Below are 21119 nucleotides of genomic sequence, written 5' to 3' on the forward strand. Positions count from 1 at the left end.
TACAAAGTTTGTGAAGAGTTTGGAGGAGTGGCTGAAGTCACTGGGTTTCTTCATTTTGGAGAAGACAGGACTGATAGGAGACCTCATCGCGGTCTACAGCTTCCTCACAAGAGGAGGAGGATGGGCAGGCAATGAGCTCTTCTCTTTAGTGACCAATGACAGAACCTGAGGGAATGGCAGGAAAATGAACCAGGGGAGGGTCAGTTGGACATGAGGAAAAGGTTCTTCACCCAGAGGGTGCTGGACACTGGAACAGGCTCCCCAGGGAGGTGTCACGGCCCCAACCTGACAGTGTTCAAGAAGAGACTGGACAACGTCCTCAAACACACGGTGTGAACTGTGGGGTTGTCCTGTGCAGGGACAGGAGCTGGACTTGAGGGTGGTGGTCAGCAGAATTGCTACTTTGGCCTTCTGAAAGGCAGACTTGGATCTGTTTAGGAGGCTGGTTGGCCGAGTCCCTTGGGAGGCAGTTCTGAAGGACAAAGGAGTCCAGGAAGGCTGGTCTCTCTTCAAGGTGATCTCAGAGGCACAGGAGCAGCTGTCCCTGTGTGCCTGAGGGCGATCTGGCAGGGAAGAAGGCTGGCCTGGCTGAACAGAGAGCTGTGGCTGGAACTTAGAAATAAAAGGAGAATTTATAAGCTTTGGAAGGAGAGGTAGGAGACTCAAGAGGAATACAAGGATGCTTTGGCCAGGCCCAAAGAGTCATGGTGAACCGAGACAAATCCAGTTGGTGGCCGGTCACAAGTGGTGTTCCCCGGGCTTGGTATTGAGGCCAGTTGTGTTTAATCTCATCATCAGTGATCTGGATGAGGGGATTGAGTGCACCATTAGTAAGTTTTCAGATGACACCAAGTTGGGTAGGAGTGTTGATCTGCTGGAGGGTAGGAAGGCTCTACAGCAGGATCTGGACCGGCTGGATGGTTGGGCTGAGGCCAGTTGTCTGAGGTTTAACAAGGCCAAGTGCTGGGTCCTGCACTTGGGTCACAACAACCCCATGAACAGACTCAGGGAAAAGCGGCTGGAAAGATGCCTGCTGGAAAAGGATCTGGCGATGTTGATTGACAGTGGCTGAACATGAGCCAGCGTGTGCCCAAGTGGCCAAAAAGGCCACCAGCATGCTGGCTTGTATGAGGAATAGTGTGGCCAGCAGGACTAGAGAAGCGGTCATTCCCTTGCACTCAGTCTAGTGAGGCCGCATCTTGTATTCTGGGGTCAGTTTTAGGTCCCTCATGACAAGGAAGACATCGAGGTGCTGGAGAGAGATCAAAGGAGGGTGACAAGGCTGGTGAGGGTCTGGAGCACAAGTCTTATCAGCAGCAGCTGAGGGAGCTTGGGGGATTCAGTCTGGAGAAAAGGAGGCTGAGGAGAGACCTTATCACTCTCTACAGCTATCTGAAAAGAGGTTGTAGCATGGAGGGTGTTGGTCTCTTCTCCCAAGTACCAAGAGACAGGACAAGAGGAAATGGCCTCAAGTTGCGCCATGAAAGGTTCAGATTGGATATTAGGAAATATTTCTTCACATAAAGGGTTTTGAAGCAACAGAACAGACTGTCCAGTGAGGTGCTGCAGTCACTATCTCTGAAGGTGTTTAAAAGACAGATAGACAAAGCTGTTAGGGACATGGTTTAGTGCCAGATTTAGGTTATGGTTGGACTTGATGATCTTTAGGGTGTCTTCCAGCCACAGTTATTCTAGGATTCTATGATAAGTCATTTTTGATATTTTCTTTCTCAGAGGACCATGCAACTTCCCTGAGAGGCGTGACTTTTCTGATGTGTTTGAGAGATGTCTCACGGTCACACCAGCCAGTTCCACCAGCACCAGTCTGCCCCTTCCTGCACCAAAAATTTTCTCCATAACCCAACCTTTCAGGAGAGTTTCTGGGACACAGCAAATGCTCTCCAGGTCCTCTGGGCCTGTTCAGAAGACAGCAGCAGGCCAACATGTTGATGGGCTCTCTGTGCGCCTCGAAGCTTTCCTAACCATTTTTCTCAGTGCCCCACTTCTGCCCAACATTTCTGGTCCTCAAGCTGTGGATGAGGGGATTGAGCAGGGATGTAGGGATGGTGAAGAAAAAAGGCTTTATCAAACTGTCTTGGGACAGCTGTTCTGGGCATCCCACAGTCAAGGTTGAGGGTGCTGTAGAAAGCAGGGGCACTGGTGAGAGGAGCTGGTGGAGAAGGCCTTGTGCCTGTCTACACTGGGGTAGAGAGCAGTGATGCATTCATGGGATGCCCATGTGAACAGAAAGGGAAGAAATGGCTCTGAAATGTAAACGCTCAGCACATGCAAGAGTTGCAGAAAATAGTCCTAACACATCTATGAGCAGAGATGCTGCTGTTGTCAGCCACAAAACTGGGCAGCAACTGGGTCTGAGTGGTGGAGCTGTAGCAGGTCTCCAGGGAGTTCACAATGACCTCAGTTCAAGGAAGCACTTCCCAATGCTGCATTCAGGTGATTTCTTGGAGAAGTTACTCTCAACATGAAGCGACCTTGATACGCTGTCCCACAGGCCTCCATGGCACCCACAGGAACAGCTGATGGCATTTGAGCTTATTAGGGTACATCTGCCCCCGCACAGGATGTGCATGCTCACATCTACCTTCAGTGCAAACCTGGATTTCTGACCTAGTCATTCGGTGTCCTTCCATAGAGGAAGGAACAACCTCACTCAGCTGTGGTGAGAGGACAATGATCAAAATGGTGGCTGCAAGAGGCAACAGCCCCAAGCTGGCACCCAGGAGCATGACAGACTGTTTCCATGTCTCTCTTGCACACACACTGTGTCCTGCTCTTCTCCTGGGACATCCCATCTCCTCACAAAGCCTTTCCCTAGGGAGAGCACACCTGCACTGGCCTGACTGCCATTCCTGCACCCTGTCCCCGTGCTGCCCACAGCCCCTGAGCTGGGGGTTTTGCTCTGTAGATCAAGTGGGCTGTGGTGCCCAGGCTGTGGTGACTCTGCGGGGCCGTACTGGTCAGACTGGGAGGCAGCCCCAGCTGATGGTGGTCACTGCCACTGACCGCGTCCCACACAAACTCTTGGGTTGCCATGGCGGGTGCTCAGAGGGACCTTGCCTTATTCACCATGCGTGTGGGTGCTGGCCACCAACAAGCAACTGCTGAACAACCAGCCCGAAGTCCCTCGAAAGCCACACTGGGACCCTGATCCCATCACACTGAGCCCACAGAGAAACAAGCCAAAAAACGAGCCTCTTGAGAGTCTATTCCTTAGGCCTATTCTTTAAAACAACTCTGGAAAAAGACCTAAACCCTCAGGCACTGTGCTAAGGAGATCCCCTTGCTGCTGGAGATGCTGTTCTGAGGCCAACTCTGTCACAGAACTGCCCATTGCCTGTCCTGGTCACAGGACCGACACACAGTTCAACTGCGACCAAGCCCTGGGAGCCCTCAGGCCTTGCACCAGCACAAGAGCTGAGAAGGAGATTGGGGAAGTGGAAAGAGAAGGACTCTGGAAAGAACAAGGCTGGTGCTCCCTGGCAGAGCTGCTCTGCTGGGACTGTTTCCTCCATCTTTGCCCACAGACAGCTTGTATTGAGCTTCACAAAGGTTGCAGAGGAAAGATCTCAGACAAACTGTTCACTGCGGGGTCATTTATTTTGTTTAAATACAGAGGGAGCACGACTTCTCATTTACAAGGTCTATGACTTGAACTATAAAGGTGGACAGAGAATTAGAAGTGGGATGAATAATAACATTTCTTTGTGGGCAATATTATCATAGCTAAAAAAGCAAAACCAAACAAGACTTCCCCCAACTCCAAACAATCATCTCAAACTACAAAATATAACAAAGACAGGCTGGACCTGTCACAAGTTATGTCATGAGTGATATGCAGAAGATGAGAAGTTTAATGCCTTTGAAAGGAATCCAGCCATCAGTTTCGTCAGGGCATCCCTGAGCTCCAGGTTCCTCATGCTGTAGATGAGGGGGTTCACTGCTGGAGGAAACACTGAGTATAGAACTGTCACCAGCAGGTCTAGGGAAGGGGAGGAGATGGAGGGGGGCTTCAAGTAGGCAAACACGGCAGTGCTGACATACAGAGAGACCACGGCCAGGTGAGGGAGGCACATGGAAAAGGCTTTGTGCCGTCCCTGCTCAGAGGGGATCCTCAGCACGGCCCTCAAGATCTGCACGTAGGACAGGAGGATGAACACAAAACATACAAAGAATCCAGAGGCACCAAGTATAACAAGCCCAACTTCCCTGAGGTAGGCATCTGAGCAGGAGAGCTTGAGGATCTGGGGGATTTCACAGAAGAACTGGTCCAGGGCATTGCCCTTGCCCAGTGGCAGTGAAAATGTATTGGCTGTGTGCAGCAGAGCAATGAGAAACCCAGTGGCCCAGGCAGCTGCTGCCACGTGGACACAAGCTCTGCTGCCCAGGAGGGTCCCGTAGTGCAGGGGTTTGCAGATGGCAACGTAGCGGTCATAGGACATGATGGTGAGAAGAAAATACTCTGCTGTGGCCAAGAAGAGAAACAAAAAGAGCTGTGCCACACACCCTTGAAAGGAAATGGCCCTGGTGTCCCAGAAGGAATTGGCCATGGACTTGGGTACAGTGGTGGAGATGGAGCCCAGGTCAAGGAGGGAGAGGTTGAGCAGGAAGAAGTACATGGGGGTGTGGAGGTGCTGGTCACAGGCTATGGTGGTGATGATGAGGCCATTGCCCAGGAGGGCAGCCAAGTAGATGCCCAGGAAGAGCCAGAAGTGCAAGAGCTGCAGCTCCCGTGTGTCTGTGAATGCCAGGAGGAGGAACTGGATGATGGAGCTGCTGTTGGACATTTGCTCTGCCTGTGAACATGAGGACCTGTGCAAGGAAGAAAAGACAGTGACAAGTTAGGGGAGACTTCTCTGAGCAAAATAAACATGCCATTTCTCATGAAAAACCTCATCCCTGAAGGAGGCCTGTGTCAGCTAATTCTCCTTTTCTACCAAATGACAAACACGGGTCATCACAGCTTGAAATGCAGATTGGGCACCTAGTTTCCATGAATGCACCTCTGCGGCAATACCCCCTGGGTTGGTGTCGGAACTGAAATGGACCCACATTCCCACCCCAACCCCAGAGAGTAAGAGCACCAGGGACAGGTGGAGAAACAGGGAAGAACACTGCAGTGCTCCTGAAAAATAAAGCAAGGACAGAAAGGCAGACGGGCATGATGTGAAACCTTCTCCTTATCTCGCTGTGCTGCTGCCACTCACATGATGACACTGTATAATAGATACTTTTAGCACCTTTTTTGTGTACCACGTTCCAGAAACCCTTCACCTGGACGTCCAGCTGCTGAGGTGGAGACTCGTTACCTGGACCTCAGGGCTTTGGGGCAGAGGCTCTGCTGGGGAGGGGACGAGACCAGAGGGTTGCACTGGGAAATGTATCTGCACTGTAGGGGATGGCAGGGGGTTCCTGAATCCCCTCCCCAGCATTTCTGGTTGCAGCTCCCTCTCCCTGCCCATGTCTCTGCTGCCTGGAGCTGTCCCTGCTGGGAGCTGTTTCTCTGTCCCTGGGTCTGCTCCCTGTCAGTGTCACAGAGCCCGTCCCCCATGCTCAGCTCTGTCCTGCTCACACCTGCTGGCACCGGCCACTGCCCAGGGGCAGCTCTGTGTGTGCAGGGGCTCAGGAGCAGCTCTGACAAATTCTAACAAGAACTGGGGTCTTAGCACCTTCTCCAGGGCAGAGAAATAAATTCCCAGGTCCCACTGCCCACCCAGCCAACCAAGAGTGGAAAAAACTCAAAACTTAATATTACCCCCATCAGAGAAATACTTCCTCAGTGTCTTTCAGAAGGAATCTCTGCAAATGTCCTGGGGGTGAGCTGGAGCGGTGAGCTGTCCTGACCCACACAGTTCCCTCTCAACAGCAGAAGGACCCTGCCCTGCCGGGAGTCGCTCCTTCCCCCCACAGCTTCTCCCTCGGTGTTGTTGGGATCTCCCCGGGCAGGCTGAGCGCTGACCCTGGCAGCTGGCAGAGTCCCTGCAGGGACCCTGCTCTGCAGGACAGCCCTGGGCACCCCTGGGTGCTCATCCGGCTTCACACCCTGCAGCTGGGAGAAGGCAGCTGTCACGCCCTGTCCATGCAGGGAATCCCTGCGAAGGAGGAGATCCTTCTCCTCCACGCCAGCCATGGGATGTGCCAAGTCTGGGAGATAATTCCAGGATCCACATCTGCACCACCCTGCACTCAGAGACTTACTGTGTTGAAGATTTCCCTTCGATCTCTCAGATTCCTCCCACCCCAGACTGCATTTACCCTCTCTCTGCCTGGCTCCTCTGCCCTCCGTGCTGCAGGCAGAGCCCTCAGCCCTGCTGCACTTTGCAGAGGAGCTGCTCCTGGGCAGAGCTGTCTCTCTGCAGCGCTGCCGCTTGCCATGAGCTCACTCTGTCCCAGGAGCCCAGCCCAGCTCAGCAGCACAGGAGCAGCCCATGTTGTCCCTTTCTCTGTCCCCTCTGGGCTCCCTTCAGCTGTCCCTGGGGCTCCAGAGGCACATCCTGTGAAACCACACGAAGTAATCAGTGATGTTGATTCTCTCTCCTCTGCACAGACACTTCTTTCCAGCATTATGTTCTTTGTATTAAAGAATAAATTGGTGTGAGAATCATCTTTTCTTGTCCCATCATTAGACAGGACACCAGGAAGGTTACAGCAATGGATCTAATTTCTCCAAGCTGGGAGAGGAATCTCTTCAGTTGAATGAATTCAGGCATTTTGTTCTGGGTTATACTCCTAGATCTACAGAGACATTCATCAATCTTTTGACCATCTCATGTCTGTGCTCTGAAGCAAAGCCTTTGCACAAATGCAGTCTTGACACTTGGTACCAGGTTTCCATGGGGTGACTCACAGGTTTCCTGGTGCCACAGCTGGGGTGGTCCAGCCCAGATGTGAGGCAATGCCCTCAGCCAGGGACCTGACTGGGTGAGCTGGAGCTGCCAGTGTTGCAGACAGAGCTGTGACATGGATGGAATAAACTGCCAAGGTAGGGTGGCAGAAGTTAGTTCATCTGGTCTTCAAGGACAGCAGCCTCCAAGCACAGCAACAGTCCAGAGCAAAACTCAGTCTAGACCTGTAAGGCAATTCAAGGGCCCCATTATGAGCTGTTACTACTTCAGGAACTGTTAAAGGAGATACAAAGACACTGTGTGGCTACTGATGAATTTAGTAAGGGAAAGGATGAATTATTCTCGGTGTCTCTTGTCCTCTGTCTTCACCAGCAAGGTCTCCCAGGCCTCTGTGACTGGAGGCGGAACAACCAGCAGTGGATGGGGATCAAGTCAGAGGTCTCTGGAACTAACACAATCTTTTCCAGTCTATGGGGCAGTAGGGGCAGCATCCCAGGAGTTGAGACAGCAGGACGATGTCACAGTAAGGACACTCTCCACCATCTTTGGAAGCTCATGGAGACTGGGGGGACTCCCTGAACACTGGCAGCTCTCACAGATCATGTGCACTTTTCAAAAATGGCCAGTGGGTGAGCAGGGGAGCTAAGGGCTGTGCCCCAGACCATGTCCACTGGGACCCCATTTCTGCGTGTCTGAAAGAGAAGGTCACAGGGTTTACCCAGGGCAGGTTGTGCCTTTCCATCCTCTTTGCTTTCTGTGAGGAAAGGACAGGGTTGCAGGATATGGGGACAGCAGTGGTGGTCTGTTACCTGCAAGTCAGCAAGGCATTCAGCATCATCCCCCACAATATTCTTGTGTCCAAGAAAGGATAATAGGGTCTGCATCAGTATACAAGTAGATGGGTGAAAAACAATCTGGATGGTTGGGCTTGGAAAGGTGCTATAGAAAGGGAGAAACTTTCTAATCATGAGGACAGTCAAGCACTGGAAGCTGTTTCCCAGGAGTGTGCATCCACTCTGTCCCAGAAAGTGTCCAAGATGTGTTTGGATAGAGCCCTGAGTAGTCTGGTCTGACCCTGCTTTGAGCAGGAGGTTGGTCAAGACACCTGCTGAGGTCCCATCCAGCCTGAATGATACTGTCCTTTCATCCCCTTCACGTTTTCCATTTAGACAAAGCTCTCAGGTTCTCTCTGACCACAGGAATAATTCACATGAGGTGCAGGGCTGCTTTACAAGTGCCCCCAAATAGCCCTGACGACATCTTATGCATCCCTTTTCATTTGCCCCCACACAGGTTCTTCTTTTTTGCTGTCCTCATGCCCACCTCATTCATCCTTACAGAGCAGGTTGCTCAACAGGTGTCAGCAACCATGTGCAGAGTCTGCACATCAGCCAGGCAGCAAAGCCATCGTTACAGAAATGGAGACGAGGCTCTTGTCCAGCTCCTTGCACCCAGGAATCAGCACAACTTGTCTGCTGAGATTCTCGGGAACACCTGAAATTTAAGTGCAGAGCATGTGAGTCCTCGTTGGGTATCCTGGCTTGTCTCCTGACCCATGTGGGGCCTCAGGCTGTGAAGAGAATCAAAATCAACTCTTTGGCTGGGGTAGTTTCATTTTACATGTGTCACACAGGGCAGATGGAGTGATCTCAGAACTCCAGTCTCTGCTGCACTGTTGGGAATTCAGAGACTGGAAATGCAGGTGACGGTGTGTGTCAGTGTGCAGCACCTCAACACTCTGGATTCCGTTGTGCCTTTGCACTGACCTGAGATGTGCTCTTTGGCCTTCTTTGGCTAAAAAAGAAATAAAACTGCCCTATGTCACCTCCCCTCACACCAGAAAAAAAGGGGGAAAAGTATGAAAGGGGTGATTTCAGGGCAATTCTGTCCAAAGAAATACTTTTAAATTGATAAAAATAGTAGAAGTGAGAGAAAAAGCTCTTAAAAAGAACTCCATGCAAGAGGTTAGCTACTGAGACATAGCAGCTGTTTTGAGAAGCAAGAACGACTGTTGGGAATGAAGTTAAAAAACTTTAGCTCATCATCATCATCAAGAATAAGGAATTCCCTGTTATTCTTATTAGTGATAGTACCACTCTTCAAAAATATCCTTGAGATTGTCTCTGTCTTTCGATGGCTCCAAAACTGAGCCTGCTCAGACTTTGTAAGGACTGCTTCAAATCTCTGCAACCCAAATCTCTACAACTGTCTCTCATTGAAGGTCTTTTACCCCAGGAAGGGGAAAACTTCCAGTGCAGGCACCAAACCAGTGCCCAACCCGCCTGGAGAGCCGGGCCACTTGTGCCACACAACAGCCGACCTTGGGGGAAGCTGAGGGTGATGGGAATTGAAATGGTTTTATCTCAAGTCATAAATTAGGTTGGAAAAGACCTTTAAGGTCATAAACTCCAGTCGTAAATATGACACTACCAAATCCACCCATTACACCATATCCCTAAGCATCATGTCTACATATATTTTAAATACCTTCAGGGATGGAAGCTCCAATCCTGAGCTGGCAGGACAACACTGTCTGCCGCTAGACATAAGATACCTGTCATGACTGTGATTTCAGAGCTCATTGGCAGAGTTTCTCACACCCTTCACTGAGCTGGGCAGGTGTTGGGAGATGGGCGCACACTTCAGTTTCCAGATCCCAGGACAGAGCCCAAGCCATCCTTCCCTTGGCCTCTGGCATCCCATTTCTTGAGATGCAAAGCTGCTGGGCCTTCTGTGGATAATCATGTTAAAATGCATCAATAATCATTCAAGTGTTTGCGTAACTTCTCTAAGAGTGTCAGTATTAAAAATAATAATAATTTAAAAAATAGAAAAGGGTTCATCTGCCTACATATAAATATCTGCAACACAGCAGTCTGCATCTGTGGTAGCCCCACTGCCGGTGCCAATCAAATAGGTATTTGCAGTATAAGGCATGACACCCCATCCATAAGTACATAACTAAGTGGTTCAGATGAAGGGTGGTCTGGCAAAAATCACCCTGTTCCTCCCCAAGTGCATGGACACTGCTCATGTGCCTCTCCAGAGAGTGGCAGAAGCTGGATGCCCTTCTTGGGACAGACTCCTTCAGGAAAGACACAGCAATTGGGGTAACTCATCAGGTCTTCATGGCATTTCACTCGGCATCAGTTTTTATGTATTTGGTGCTTTCCTGTGACTACTCTTTGTGCACAAATGCTCACAAAAAGACACCCATTTAGTAAGACATGGTCATAAAGATGCTGTTATGGAAAAGAAATCTCACCATGAGCTCTGGAGGGAGTGAGGAAGATTATAACAAGCACCAGGAAGAACCAAAAAACTCAAAGCCTCTTCTGAAGAGTGAGAGGCCCTGAGCAGCAGTGAGTGGCCATGTGTGGTGTGGGAGAGAGGGTCACAGAATCATAGAATCACAGAATGTTAGGGATTGGAAGGGACCTCCAAAGATCATCTAGTCCAATCCCCCTGCCAGAGCAGGAACACCTAGATGAGGTTACACAGGAAGGTGTAAAAAAAAGCCAGGCGGGTTTTGAATATCTCCAGAGGAGGAGACTCCACAACCTCCCTGGGCAGCCTGTTCCAGTGTTCCGTCACCCTCACTGAGAAGAAGTTTCTTCTCAAATTTGAGTGGAACCTCTTGTGTTCCAGCTTGAACCCATTACCCCTTGTCTTACTGTTGGTTGTCACCGAGAAGAGCCTGGCTCCATCCTCGTGACACCCACCCTTAATGTATTTATAAACATTAATGAGGTCACCCCTCAGTCTCCTCTTCTCCAAGCTAAAGAGCCCCAGCTCCCTCAGCCTTTCCTCATAAGGGAGATGCTCCACTCCCTTAATCATCTTTGTTGCCCTGTGCTGGACTCTCTCCAGCAGTTCCCTATCTTTCTTGAACTGAGGGGCCCAGAACTGGACACAATATTCCAGATAAGGTCTCACCAGGGCAGAGTAGAGGGGAAGGAGAACCTCTCTCAAACTACTAACCACCCCCCTTCTAATACACTCCAGGATGCCATTGGCCTTCTTGGCCACAAGGGCACAGTGCTGGCTCATGGTCATCCTGCTGTCCACCAGGACCCCCAGGTCCCTTTCCCCTACACTGCTTTTCAACAGGTCATACCCCAACCTATACTGGAACCTGGGGTTGTTCCTGCCCAGATGTAAGACTCTACATTTTCCCTTGTTATATTTCATTAAATTTTTCCCCACCCAACTCTCCAGCATGTCCAGATCTCGCTGGATGGCAGCACAGCCTTCTGGCATGTCAGCCACTCCTCCCAGCTTGGTGTCATCAGCAAACTTGCTGATAGTACACTCAATTCCCTCATCCAAGTCATTGATGAATATATTGAATAATACTGGTCCCAGTACTGACCCTTGAGGCACTCCACTAGATACAGGCCTCCAACCAGACTCCACCCCATTGACCACGACTCTCTGGCTTCTTTCCTTCAGCCAGTTTGCGGTCCACCTTACTACCCGACCGTCCAGTCCACATTTCCTCAGTTTAGCCATGAGGATGCTGTGGGAGACGGCATCAAATGCTTTACTGAAGTCAAGGTAGACCACATCCACCACTCTGCCATCATCAATCCACCCTGTTATGTCTTCATAAAAGGCTATGTGGTTGGTCAAGCACGACTTCCCCTTGGTGAAGCCATGTTGACTGTCCCTGATGACCCTCTTAGCCTTGATATGTCTTAAGATGGCACCAAGGATAAGGTGTTCCATCACTTTCCCAGGGATGGAGGTGAGGCTGACCGGTCTATAGCTGCCCGGGTCTTCCTTCTTGCCCTTTTTGAAGACCGGAGTGACATTTGCTTTCCTCCAGTCCTAAGGCACCTCTCCTGTTTCCCAAGACTTGGCAAAGATGATGGAGAGTGGTCCAGCAATGACTTCAGCCAGCTCCCTCAGCACCCGTGGGTGCATCCCATCTGGACCCATGGATTTATGGATGTCCAGATTGCTTAATTGCTCCCTAACCCAGTCCTCATCAACCAAGGCAAACTCCTCCACTGCCCTGCCTTCCTCTGGGGCCTCAGGGGTACGGGGCTCCTCAGGACAGCCTCCGGCAGAGTAGACAGAGACAAAGAAGGCATTCAGTAACACTGCCTTCTCTGTATCTTCTGTCACCAGGGCACCCACGCCATTCATCAGTGGGCCTACATTGCCTCTGGTGTTAGTTTTATCTGCCATGTATTTGAAGAAGCTCTTTCTGTTGTCCTTGACCCCTATTGCCAGGTTTAACTCTAAGGAGGCCTTAGCTTTCCTAGTTGCCTCCCTACATCCTCTGACAACAGCCTTATATTCTTCCCAAGTGGCCAGCCCCTCCTTCCATGATTTGTAAACTCTCCTCTTCCACTTGAGCTTGCCCAGCAGTTCCCTGTTTAACCACGCAGGTCTCCTGGCTCCCTTCCTTGACTTCCTATGTGTCGGGATGCTCTGATCTTGAGCTTGGTAGAAGCAGTCCCTGAATGCTAACCAACTATCTTGGACCCCTTTACCTTCAAGCAGCCTTGCCCACGGGATTTCCCCCCATCTGTCAGGGGATGTGAGGTAAAAAAGGGTGATGACTGATGACTTCAGCAAATCCTTACAACCATGTCTGAGCCTGCAAGTGGAATGTGGTTGATATCTGTGGGTGGAGAGGGAATAGGAGAAAGATTTTTGGTGATTCTGGAAAGAAGGCAGGCTTCTCTTGGACTAATCATATATGGCAGTGACATTTGGATGCTGTGGGCATGGCTGTGCCTGAGAGATGGGGAATGGCTGCTGCTGGGGGTGGCTGTGCTCAGGCACAGTCCATGAGCTGATCTTGCTCTGCTCCTCTCTTACACTCCCCACACTTGCATGGTCCTCAGGAATCATCCATGAGCCTGGAGGAAGCACCAGCCTCCTGGAGTGTTGGCCCATTACTGGAGGACAAGAGTGAAAGGTTTGTGACACACATGGGAGTGCAGGAAGATAGGGGTCTATGTGTAGCAGTAAGTGTGTTAAAAGAAGAAGACCTAAAGACCATGGGCTGATCATGCTAATGTGGAATAGATTGATTTTTCTTTTTTTATTTTAGAGCAGCAGCAGAAGAAACGTGTGCATTTCAATGCTGGGGCATGGATCCAAATTGAGGATTCAAGCAAGTTTGGGACTGGGACAGCTCAGGTGATTGGTGACCATTGCCAGGTCTATGAAAGGAGCTGAATGGGCTTGGGGGACCTCACAGGCATTGCCAAATCCTCAGAAAACCAGAGCCTTGTGGTTAAAGCAACAGCACTTGGCACCAAAGCCACACCCAAACCACAAATACCCTCCCAGTGACCACAGGCAGAGCCTTGAGAAACATTTGACTGAAAGGGTCTCCTTAGCCAGGCCCTGGGGGTCAGGGCTTGGCCATTCTGATGATAAACAAACATGAAGGGCTGATGTGGCACCAGAGCCACCTCCACATTGCCTTTACCACCTCTGACCATTGTCTCCAGGCTTTTCCTTCACCAGACTCCAGGGACAGGGACTGCTTGTGTCAGCGATGGCCGCTCATGGGGTCCCAAACACCCTCAGAAACTTGGGGTTTGTTTCTGCCTTTCCCTTCATTAGAGGTTTGTTCATTCTTTCAGCAGCTGCAGTTCAGGATCATGGCAGCAGAGGGCTCGTTAACATCCAAAATGCGCTTACAAGCCAATTGCTCTCTGCAGCACTTTGCTAAAAGCTTCCAGTCTGGTGTGGATGATTAGAGAGATTTCAGAACTGTAGCCAAACAGTGAGCATTTCCTTAATAAATAGTCATAAAGCCAAATTTCTTATATTTCCGTCCCACTCCCAATGCCCTCATTGCCAGAACAGCTGGTATTAACAATCTCCAATAACTATTGATCTAGAGAATCTCCTGATGAAGACTGAATGTGTCAGAAAAGTGGGTGCCTAAAGCACCACTTGAGCAAGGAGATAGGCCAGGATACCTCAAGAGGAATCACACTCCTCCAGACCAACATGGCATCTTTTGCCAGGCATGCCCTGAGGAGAAGGGCCTGGGCACTACAAGGGCCACCACACAAGCCCGTGCTGCACGGTCACCATGAACAAGGCAGCTGCACACGGGGCTGCGTGAGGAGGAGCGTGGGGACCCAGACACCTGGAGTTCTCATCCCATTCGGTTCAGCACTGGTATGACCCCCCACACACGAGTGTGTGCCAGTGTGCAGCTCCCAGTTTGGAGAAGCAGGGAGGAACTGGAGAGTGTAGGGCTCTGCCAAGGCAGGGTTCAGGACCCTGTGCACATGGTGTGGGATGCTGAGGGACCTGGGCTGCTTTGGCCCAGCAGCACTGGGGAGGCTGCAGCAGTGTAGGAGTAGCCTGAGAGTGCTTGAAGGGTGGTTTCAGAGATGGTGGAGGTTTTCTTCATAGTGAGAAAGAGCATGAGAAGGAAATAATGGCACACAGTGCAGCTGGGGAGGTCCAGGCTGGACATGAGCAGAAAGGAATGTGAGTGGAAAGGCAGTGCTGTGGTAGAGCAGGTCACCCAGAGGGAGTCTGCATCAGCCCAAGGCTTTGTGCTTCAAGGAACAGCTGGGGAGGACAGAGAGACATCAGCAAAGGAAGGAGGATGCTCAGACAAGAGCAAGGTGGGGTAGCAGGGGGAGTGTCTCCAGCCTGCAGGGAAAGAGGTGCAGGTGATGCCACAGCATAGGACAGGCTGTCGTGGAGATGATGAAGGGATGTAAAGAGGCTGAAAGCCCCCAACAGACATGAGCTCCTTCTCCCCTTAGCGATGGCTGTTGTCTCCACCTCTAATGCCTGTGAGGAGACACCTTGTCCTTAACAGCACAGGGGCCTCATGTCCTCCTTGTCCCCAGCCAGGAACCTGGGAGGTGTCGGACCATAGTCCTGCCCTTGGCCCTGCACAGCCCCACATCACACTGTCCCAGGAAGGGCCCTGAGCAACGTGGGAGGGACAGGATCTGACTTCCCAGGGTTGGGGGTCAGGGCTTGGCCCTTTGGTTAATGAAACACATCCATGTTTACTGATCGTCAGAGAGACCTTCACCTTGCTTTTCCTTACCTGTCATCTCTGCCTCCAGTTTCCTTCTCTAACCAGACCCTGGGGTCAGTTCCTCAGTAGTGTTCCTCAGTGGGAGCCATTAACATTACAGGAAACTTTGGAGTTTGAATCTGACTTGGACTTTTTGAGACGTTTCTTCAACTTCCTCCAGGGTCTGAGGTTCATGGTGTCAGCACCAAACCCACCAGAGGGGTCATTAAATGCCTCAAGTTGCTCTTCTGCTGCTGAGCTGGGCTGGGCTCCTGGGACAGAGGGAGCTCATGGCAAGCGGCAGCGCTGCAGAGAGACAGCTCTGCCCAGGAGCAGCTCCTCTGCAAAGCGCAGCAGGGCTGAGGGCATCTCAGAGTATCTCAGGGAGACGAGAAGGCAGGGAGGCCTGGAAGGTGGTCAGGATTGAAAGGATGACTTAGAGCTCAGTGGAGGAGAAATCTTTGCAGCCCTTGACATGGTAAGTCTCTGTGTGTAGGGCAGTGCAGCTGGAATTCATGGAGGCATCTCCTAAAACTGGCACAGCCACAGCTGCTGGGATCTGTAAGGACAGGGATCTTCTCAGGCGATTTTGAACAGCTGTGAAGCCAGCTGAGCACCCAGGGGTGCCCAGGGCTGTCCTGCAGAGCAGGGTCCCTGCACCCCAGGGCTGTGCTGGGGCAGGGACTCTGCCGCCTGCCAGGGTCAGCGCTCAGCCTGCCCAGGGAGATCCCCACGGTGCTATGGGGAGAAGCTCTGCACGGAAGCAGCAACCTCTGGCTGGACGGGTTCCTGCCATGGAGAGGGTGCTGCATGGCTCAGGGCTTCCCACAGCTCCAGATCACTGCAGGACATTCCCAGGAGGCTTTTAAGAAACACAGCAAGACAGGGGCTGTGTGAAAACGACGGATCTTATTCTATCATTCTCATACTCTGGGTTGTCTATGTGGCCAAAGGGACACAGAAATTAATGTCTCTATTCAAGAGGAGGCACTGAAATTCCAAATCTGTTACTCTTAGCAGTGAATAAACCTGTGATGATCAGAAATCAGCACACCGGGGCTTCCAGACAGCATCAGGATGACTTTTCCAGCCTCATCAGGGCTGGTCTGATGTTCCCATCAGAGCCGGCCCACACAGAGCTGCCCCTGGGCAGTGCCTGGCTTCTGGGAGGGGTCTGCAGGACAGAGCTGAGCACACAGTGGCTGGGATGGGGTCTGTGACACTGACAGGAGGAGACCTGGGGACAGAGACACAGCTGCAGGCAGGGACAGCTCCAGGCAGCAGAGCAGGGGCTGTTCAGGAGTTCTTCTGCTCCTTCTCTGCAGGTGGCTGCTGGGTGTTGTCTGCTGGGCAATGATCGGACTGTCCCTTTAGCACATCCCATCTTCAGGAGCCCTGACTCTGCTCTGCCTGTCCTGCTGGGCTCACCAGCTGCCCCCAGAAAGGCCCAGCTCTGCTGTAGGATGCCAGGAGTGCTGAGCCTTTCCTTGGGGTCCGCACTCTCCTGCCAGAATCCTTTGCTTCTCTGGGTGAGGGGTCGAGTCCTGCTCTCTCCATCACATCTCCACCTCTGGGCTGGGACAGAGAAGAGTTTGCAGATCTTCCCTTTAAAACAAGGCTCCCCTGCTCCAGTGTGAGTCCAATTTTGGGTTTTCCCAAATTTTCAGTCATATCTATGAGGAATTCAACCCCTACAAAAATCCAGTCATGAGATGTGATGGTGGAAAATTAAAAACACAAACAGAAAATCATAATAATGACATGCTAAGCCTCTGCTCTGCAGCCCACACTCTTAAGTGTCACGAGTGCAGACATTGAACTTTTCCATTAGTGGTGCATAAAATCTGACACTGCTTGTGAATGTCAGACCTCTCACAAACCAGCTCCCATGTCCCCACTGCAGAAGAGCAAAGCTGGCTGCTTGGCCTCAGACCGGCAGAGGTCCTGCTCCTTACAGCCAGCACAGACCAGAGGAAGGAAATGCCTTTGAAGTGGGGTGATTACTACGAAAAGATGCAGTGGCCTTCCAAGAGGAGTCTTCCCGCATTTTAAGTTCTCATTTCATTTTTTTGAACAGTGCCTCCATATCAAGAAAGAGCAAATGTCCAACAGCAGCTCCATCACCCAGTTCCTCCTCCTGCCATTCACAGACGCACGGGAGCTGCAGCTCTTGCACTTCTGGCTCTTCCTGGGCATCTACCTGGCTGCCCTCCTGGGCAACGGCCTCATCATCACCACCATAGCCTGTGACCAGCACCTCCACACCCCCATGTACTTCTTCCTGCTCAACCTCTCCCTCCTCGACCTGGGCTCCATCTCCACCACTCTCCCCAAGTCCATGGCCAATTCCCTCTGGGACACCAGGGCCATTTCCGACACTGGATGTGCTGCACAGCTCTTTCTCTTTGTCCTATTAACTTCAGCAGAGTATTTTCTTCTCACCATCATGTCCCACGACTGCTACGTTGCCATTTGCAAACCCCTGCACTACGGGACCCTCCTGGGCAGCAGAGCTTGTGTCCACATGGCAGCAGCTGCCTGGGCCACTGGGTTTCTCATTGCTCTGCTGCACACGGCCAATACATTTTCACTGCCACTGGGCAAGGGCAATGCCCTGGACCAGTTCTTCTGTGAAATCCCCCAGATCCTCAAGCTCTCCTGCTCAGATGCCTGCCTCAGGGAACTTGGGCTTGTTATACTTGGTGCCTCTGGATTCTTTGTATGTTTTGTGTTCATCCTCCTGTCCTATGTGCAGATCTTCAGGGCCGTGCTGAGGATCCCCTCTGAGCAGGGACAGCACAAAGCCTTTTCCACGTGCCTCCCTCACCAGGCCATTGTCTCCCTGTATGTCAGCACTGCCATGTTTTCCCATCTGAAGCCCCCCTCCATCTCCTCCCCTTCCCTAGACCTGCTGGTGACAGTTCTGTACTCGGTGGTGCCTCCAGCAGTGAACCCCCTCATCTACAGCATGAGGAACCTGGAGCTCAGGGATGCCCTGACGAAACTGATGGCTGGATTCTTTTCAAAGTCATTAAACTTCTCATCTTCTGCATATCACTCATGACATAACTTGTGACAGGTCCAACCTGTCTTTGTTATATTTTGTAGTTGTGGATGATTGTTTGGAGTTCAGGGAAGGCTTGTTTCATTTTGCTTTTTTAGCTATGATAATATTGCCCACAAAGAAATGTTATTATTCATCCCACTTCTGATTCTCTGTCCACCTTTATAGTTCAAGTCATAGACCTTGTAAATGAGAAGTCGTGCTCCCTCTGTATTTAAACAAAATAAATGACCCCGCAGTGAACAGTTTGTCTGAGATCTTTCCTCTGCAACCTATGTGAAGCTCAATACAAGCTGTCTGTGGGCAAAGATGGAGGAAACAGTCCCAGCAGAGCAGCTCTGCCAGGGAGCACCAGCCTTGTTCTTTCCAGAGTCCTCCTCTTTCCACTTCCCCACTCTGCTTCTCAGCTCTTGTGCTGCTGTAAGGCCTGAGGGCTTCCAGGGCTTGGTCGCAGTTGAACTGTGTGTCGGTCCTGTGATCAGGACAGGCAATGGGCAGTTCTGTGACAGAGCTGGCCTCAGAACAGCATCTCCAGCAGCAAGGGGATCTCCTTAGCACAGTGGCTGAGGGTTTAGGTCTTTTTCCAGAGTTGTTTTAAAGAACAGGCCTAAGGAATAGACTCTCAAGAGGCTCATTGTTTGGCTTGTTTCTCTGTGGGCTCAGTGTGATGGGATCAGGGTCCCAGTGTGGCTTTCGAGGGACTTCGGGCTGGTTGTTAAGCAGTTGCTTGTTGGTGGCCAGCACCCACGCACATGGTGAATAAGGCAGGGTCCCTCTGAGCACCCTCCACGGCCACCCAAGATTTTGTGTGGGACGCGGTCAGTGGCAGTGACCACCATCAGCTGGGGCTGCCTCCCAGTCTGACCAGTACGGCCCCGCAGAGTCACCACAGCCTGGGCACCACAGCCCACTTGATCTACAGAGCAAAACCCCCAGCTCAGGGGCTGTGGGCAGCACGGGGACAGGGTGCAGGAATGGCAGTCAGGCCAGTGCAGGTGTGCTTTCCCTAGGAAAAGGCTTTGTGGGGAGATGGGATGTCCCAGGAGAAGAGCAGGACACAGTGTGTGTGCAAGAGAGACATGGAAACAGTCTGTCATGCTGCTGGGTGCCAGCTTGGGGCTGTTGCCTCTTGCAGCCACCATTTTGATCATTGTCCTCTCACCACGACTCAGAGAGCTTGTTCTTCACCCCATGGAAGGACACCAGATGACTAGGTCAGAAGTCCAGGTGAGCGCTGAGGGGACATGTGAGCACGGTGGTGGTTTGGTTTTTCAGTTCTGAGGGCAGTTCTCAGGTGTTTGGGCTGAGCTCCATGATCTCACTATAAGCACCCAGCGCAAATCTCGAGAGGCCCCCGTGTACCTGAGATATTTGCCTGGGACTGGCAGGTATCAGACAAGAATGATAGACCCATGTCACTTTTGTCATTTACAACTAGTGTTCAAGACTTGTACACTTAATTAGATAAGTTTCAGGACTGTAGGTAAAGAAGCAGGTATGTAAAGAGCACTTCGAAGAAGTGATAGAAGAATTTTCCAGTTATATCATAGAATCATAGAATTATTTCAGTTGGATGAGACCCTCAGGATCATTGAGTCTAACCATAACATAACTCTATTCACGAAACCATGTCCCTAAGAAGTTCGTCTAAATGCCTTTTAAACCCTTCTAGGGATAGTGACTCCACACTGCCCTAGGTAGCTTGTTCCAATGCCCGACAGCCCTTTCCAGGAAGAATTTTTTCCAAATATCCAATCTGAACCTTCCCTGGCACAACTTGGGGTCATTTTCTCTTCTCCTATCACTTGTTACTTGGGAGAAGAGACCAACACCCTCCATGCTCCAACCTCCTTTCAGGCAGTTGCAGATGGCGAGAAGGTCTCCCTTCCCTCAGCCTCCTGTTCCCCAGTATGAACAACCCCAGCTCCTTCAGCCACTCCCGTCACACTTGTGCTCCAGCCCCTCACCAGCTTCGTTGCCTCCTCTTCACTCTCTCTAGTGCTTCAATGTCCTTCTTATGATGTGGGGTCCAAAACTGAACACAGGATTCAAGGTGGGGCCTCACCATTGCTGAGTACAGTGGCACAATCACTTCTCTAGTCCCACTGGCCACACTATTCCTGATACAAGCCAGGATACTGTTTGTGGCCTTTTTGGCCACCTGGGCACACGCTGACTCATGTTCAGTTGCTGTTGATCAACATCTCCATAACCCTCTCCACCAGGAAATTTTCCAGCCAATCTTCCCCAAGCCTGTAGCGCTGACTTGGGTTGTTGTGACCCAAGTGCAGGACCTGGCACTTGGTGTGGTTAAACCTCAGACACTGGGCTCAGCCCAATGATCCAGCTGGTCCAGATCCCTCTGTGTGGCCTTCACACCCTTCAGCACATCAACACTCCCACCCACCTGGGGTCATCTGCAAACTTACTAAGGGTGCCCTCGATCACCTCGTCCAGAATATTGATAAAGATTAAATAGAACTGGTCCCACTACTGAGCCCTGGGGACTCCACTTGTGACTGGCCACCAACTGGATTTGGCTCCATTCACCACAACTCTTTGGGCCCGGCCCTCCAGCCAGTTCTTTATCCATCACAGATACACCATCCAGGCCATGAGCTGCAGCTTCTCCAGGAGAATGCTGTGGGATACGGTGTCAAAGGCTTTACTGAAGTCTAAATACACAACATCCACAGCCTTTCCCTCATCTACTGGCTGGGTCACCTTGTCATGGAAGGAGATCAGGTTGGTCAATCAGGACCTGCCTTTCATAAACCCATGTTGACTGGGCCTGATCACATGGTTCTATTGTAAGTGTTGTGTGATGTTACTCAACATCATCTGCTCCATGACCTTCCCCAGCATTGAGGTCAGACTGACAGATTTGTAGCTCCCCGGATCCTCCTTCCAGCCCTTCCTGTAGATGGGTGTCACATTTGCCAAATGCGGAAAACTTGTAACAACCAGGTGCAAAGTTCAGGGGTGAATCTGATGTAAAGAAAAGTGATGTAACTCCCAGGGAGAGTTTGCTTGGTTTGCTTTCTGAAACAGAAAGGAGAAGCCATGACCTCCAGGCAATGGGAAGGGGGATCCTGTCCCTCACACACGGCTCAGGGCTCTTCCTGGGACCGTGGGATGCGGGTGTGCAAGGCCGAGAGAAGGACAACACTGG

The 21119-nt window shown here is 51.3% G+C and overlaps 1 protein-coding gene across 1 annotated transcript; it reads left to right on the forward strand.

Moving 5' to 3' along the window:
* The first annotated feature begins 16984 nt into the window (after positions 1-16984).
* Positions 16985-17947, forward strand: LOC135998332 (olfactory receptor 14A16-like). Its single transcript, XM_065651475.1, has one exon. It carries the CDS (start codon positions 16985-16987, stop codon positions 17945-17947), a length of 963 nt encoding a protein of 320 aa, XP_065507547.1.
* The last annotated feature ends 3172 nt before the right edge of the window (positions 17948-21119 follow it).

The sequence above is a fragment of the Caloenas nicobarica genome, chromosome 25 (assembly GCF_036013445.1).
Source record: "Caloenas nicobarica isolate bCalNic1 chromosome 25, bCalNic1.hap1, whole genome shotgun sequence".
NCBI classification, from domain to species: domain Eukaryota; kingdom Metazoa; phylum Chordata; class Aves; order Columbiformes; family Columbidae; genus Caloenas; species Caloenas nicobarica.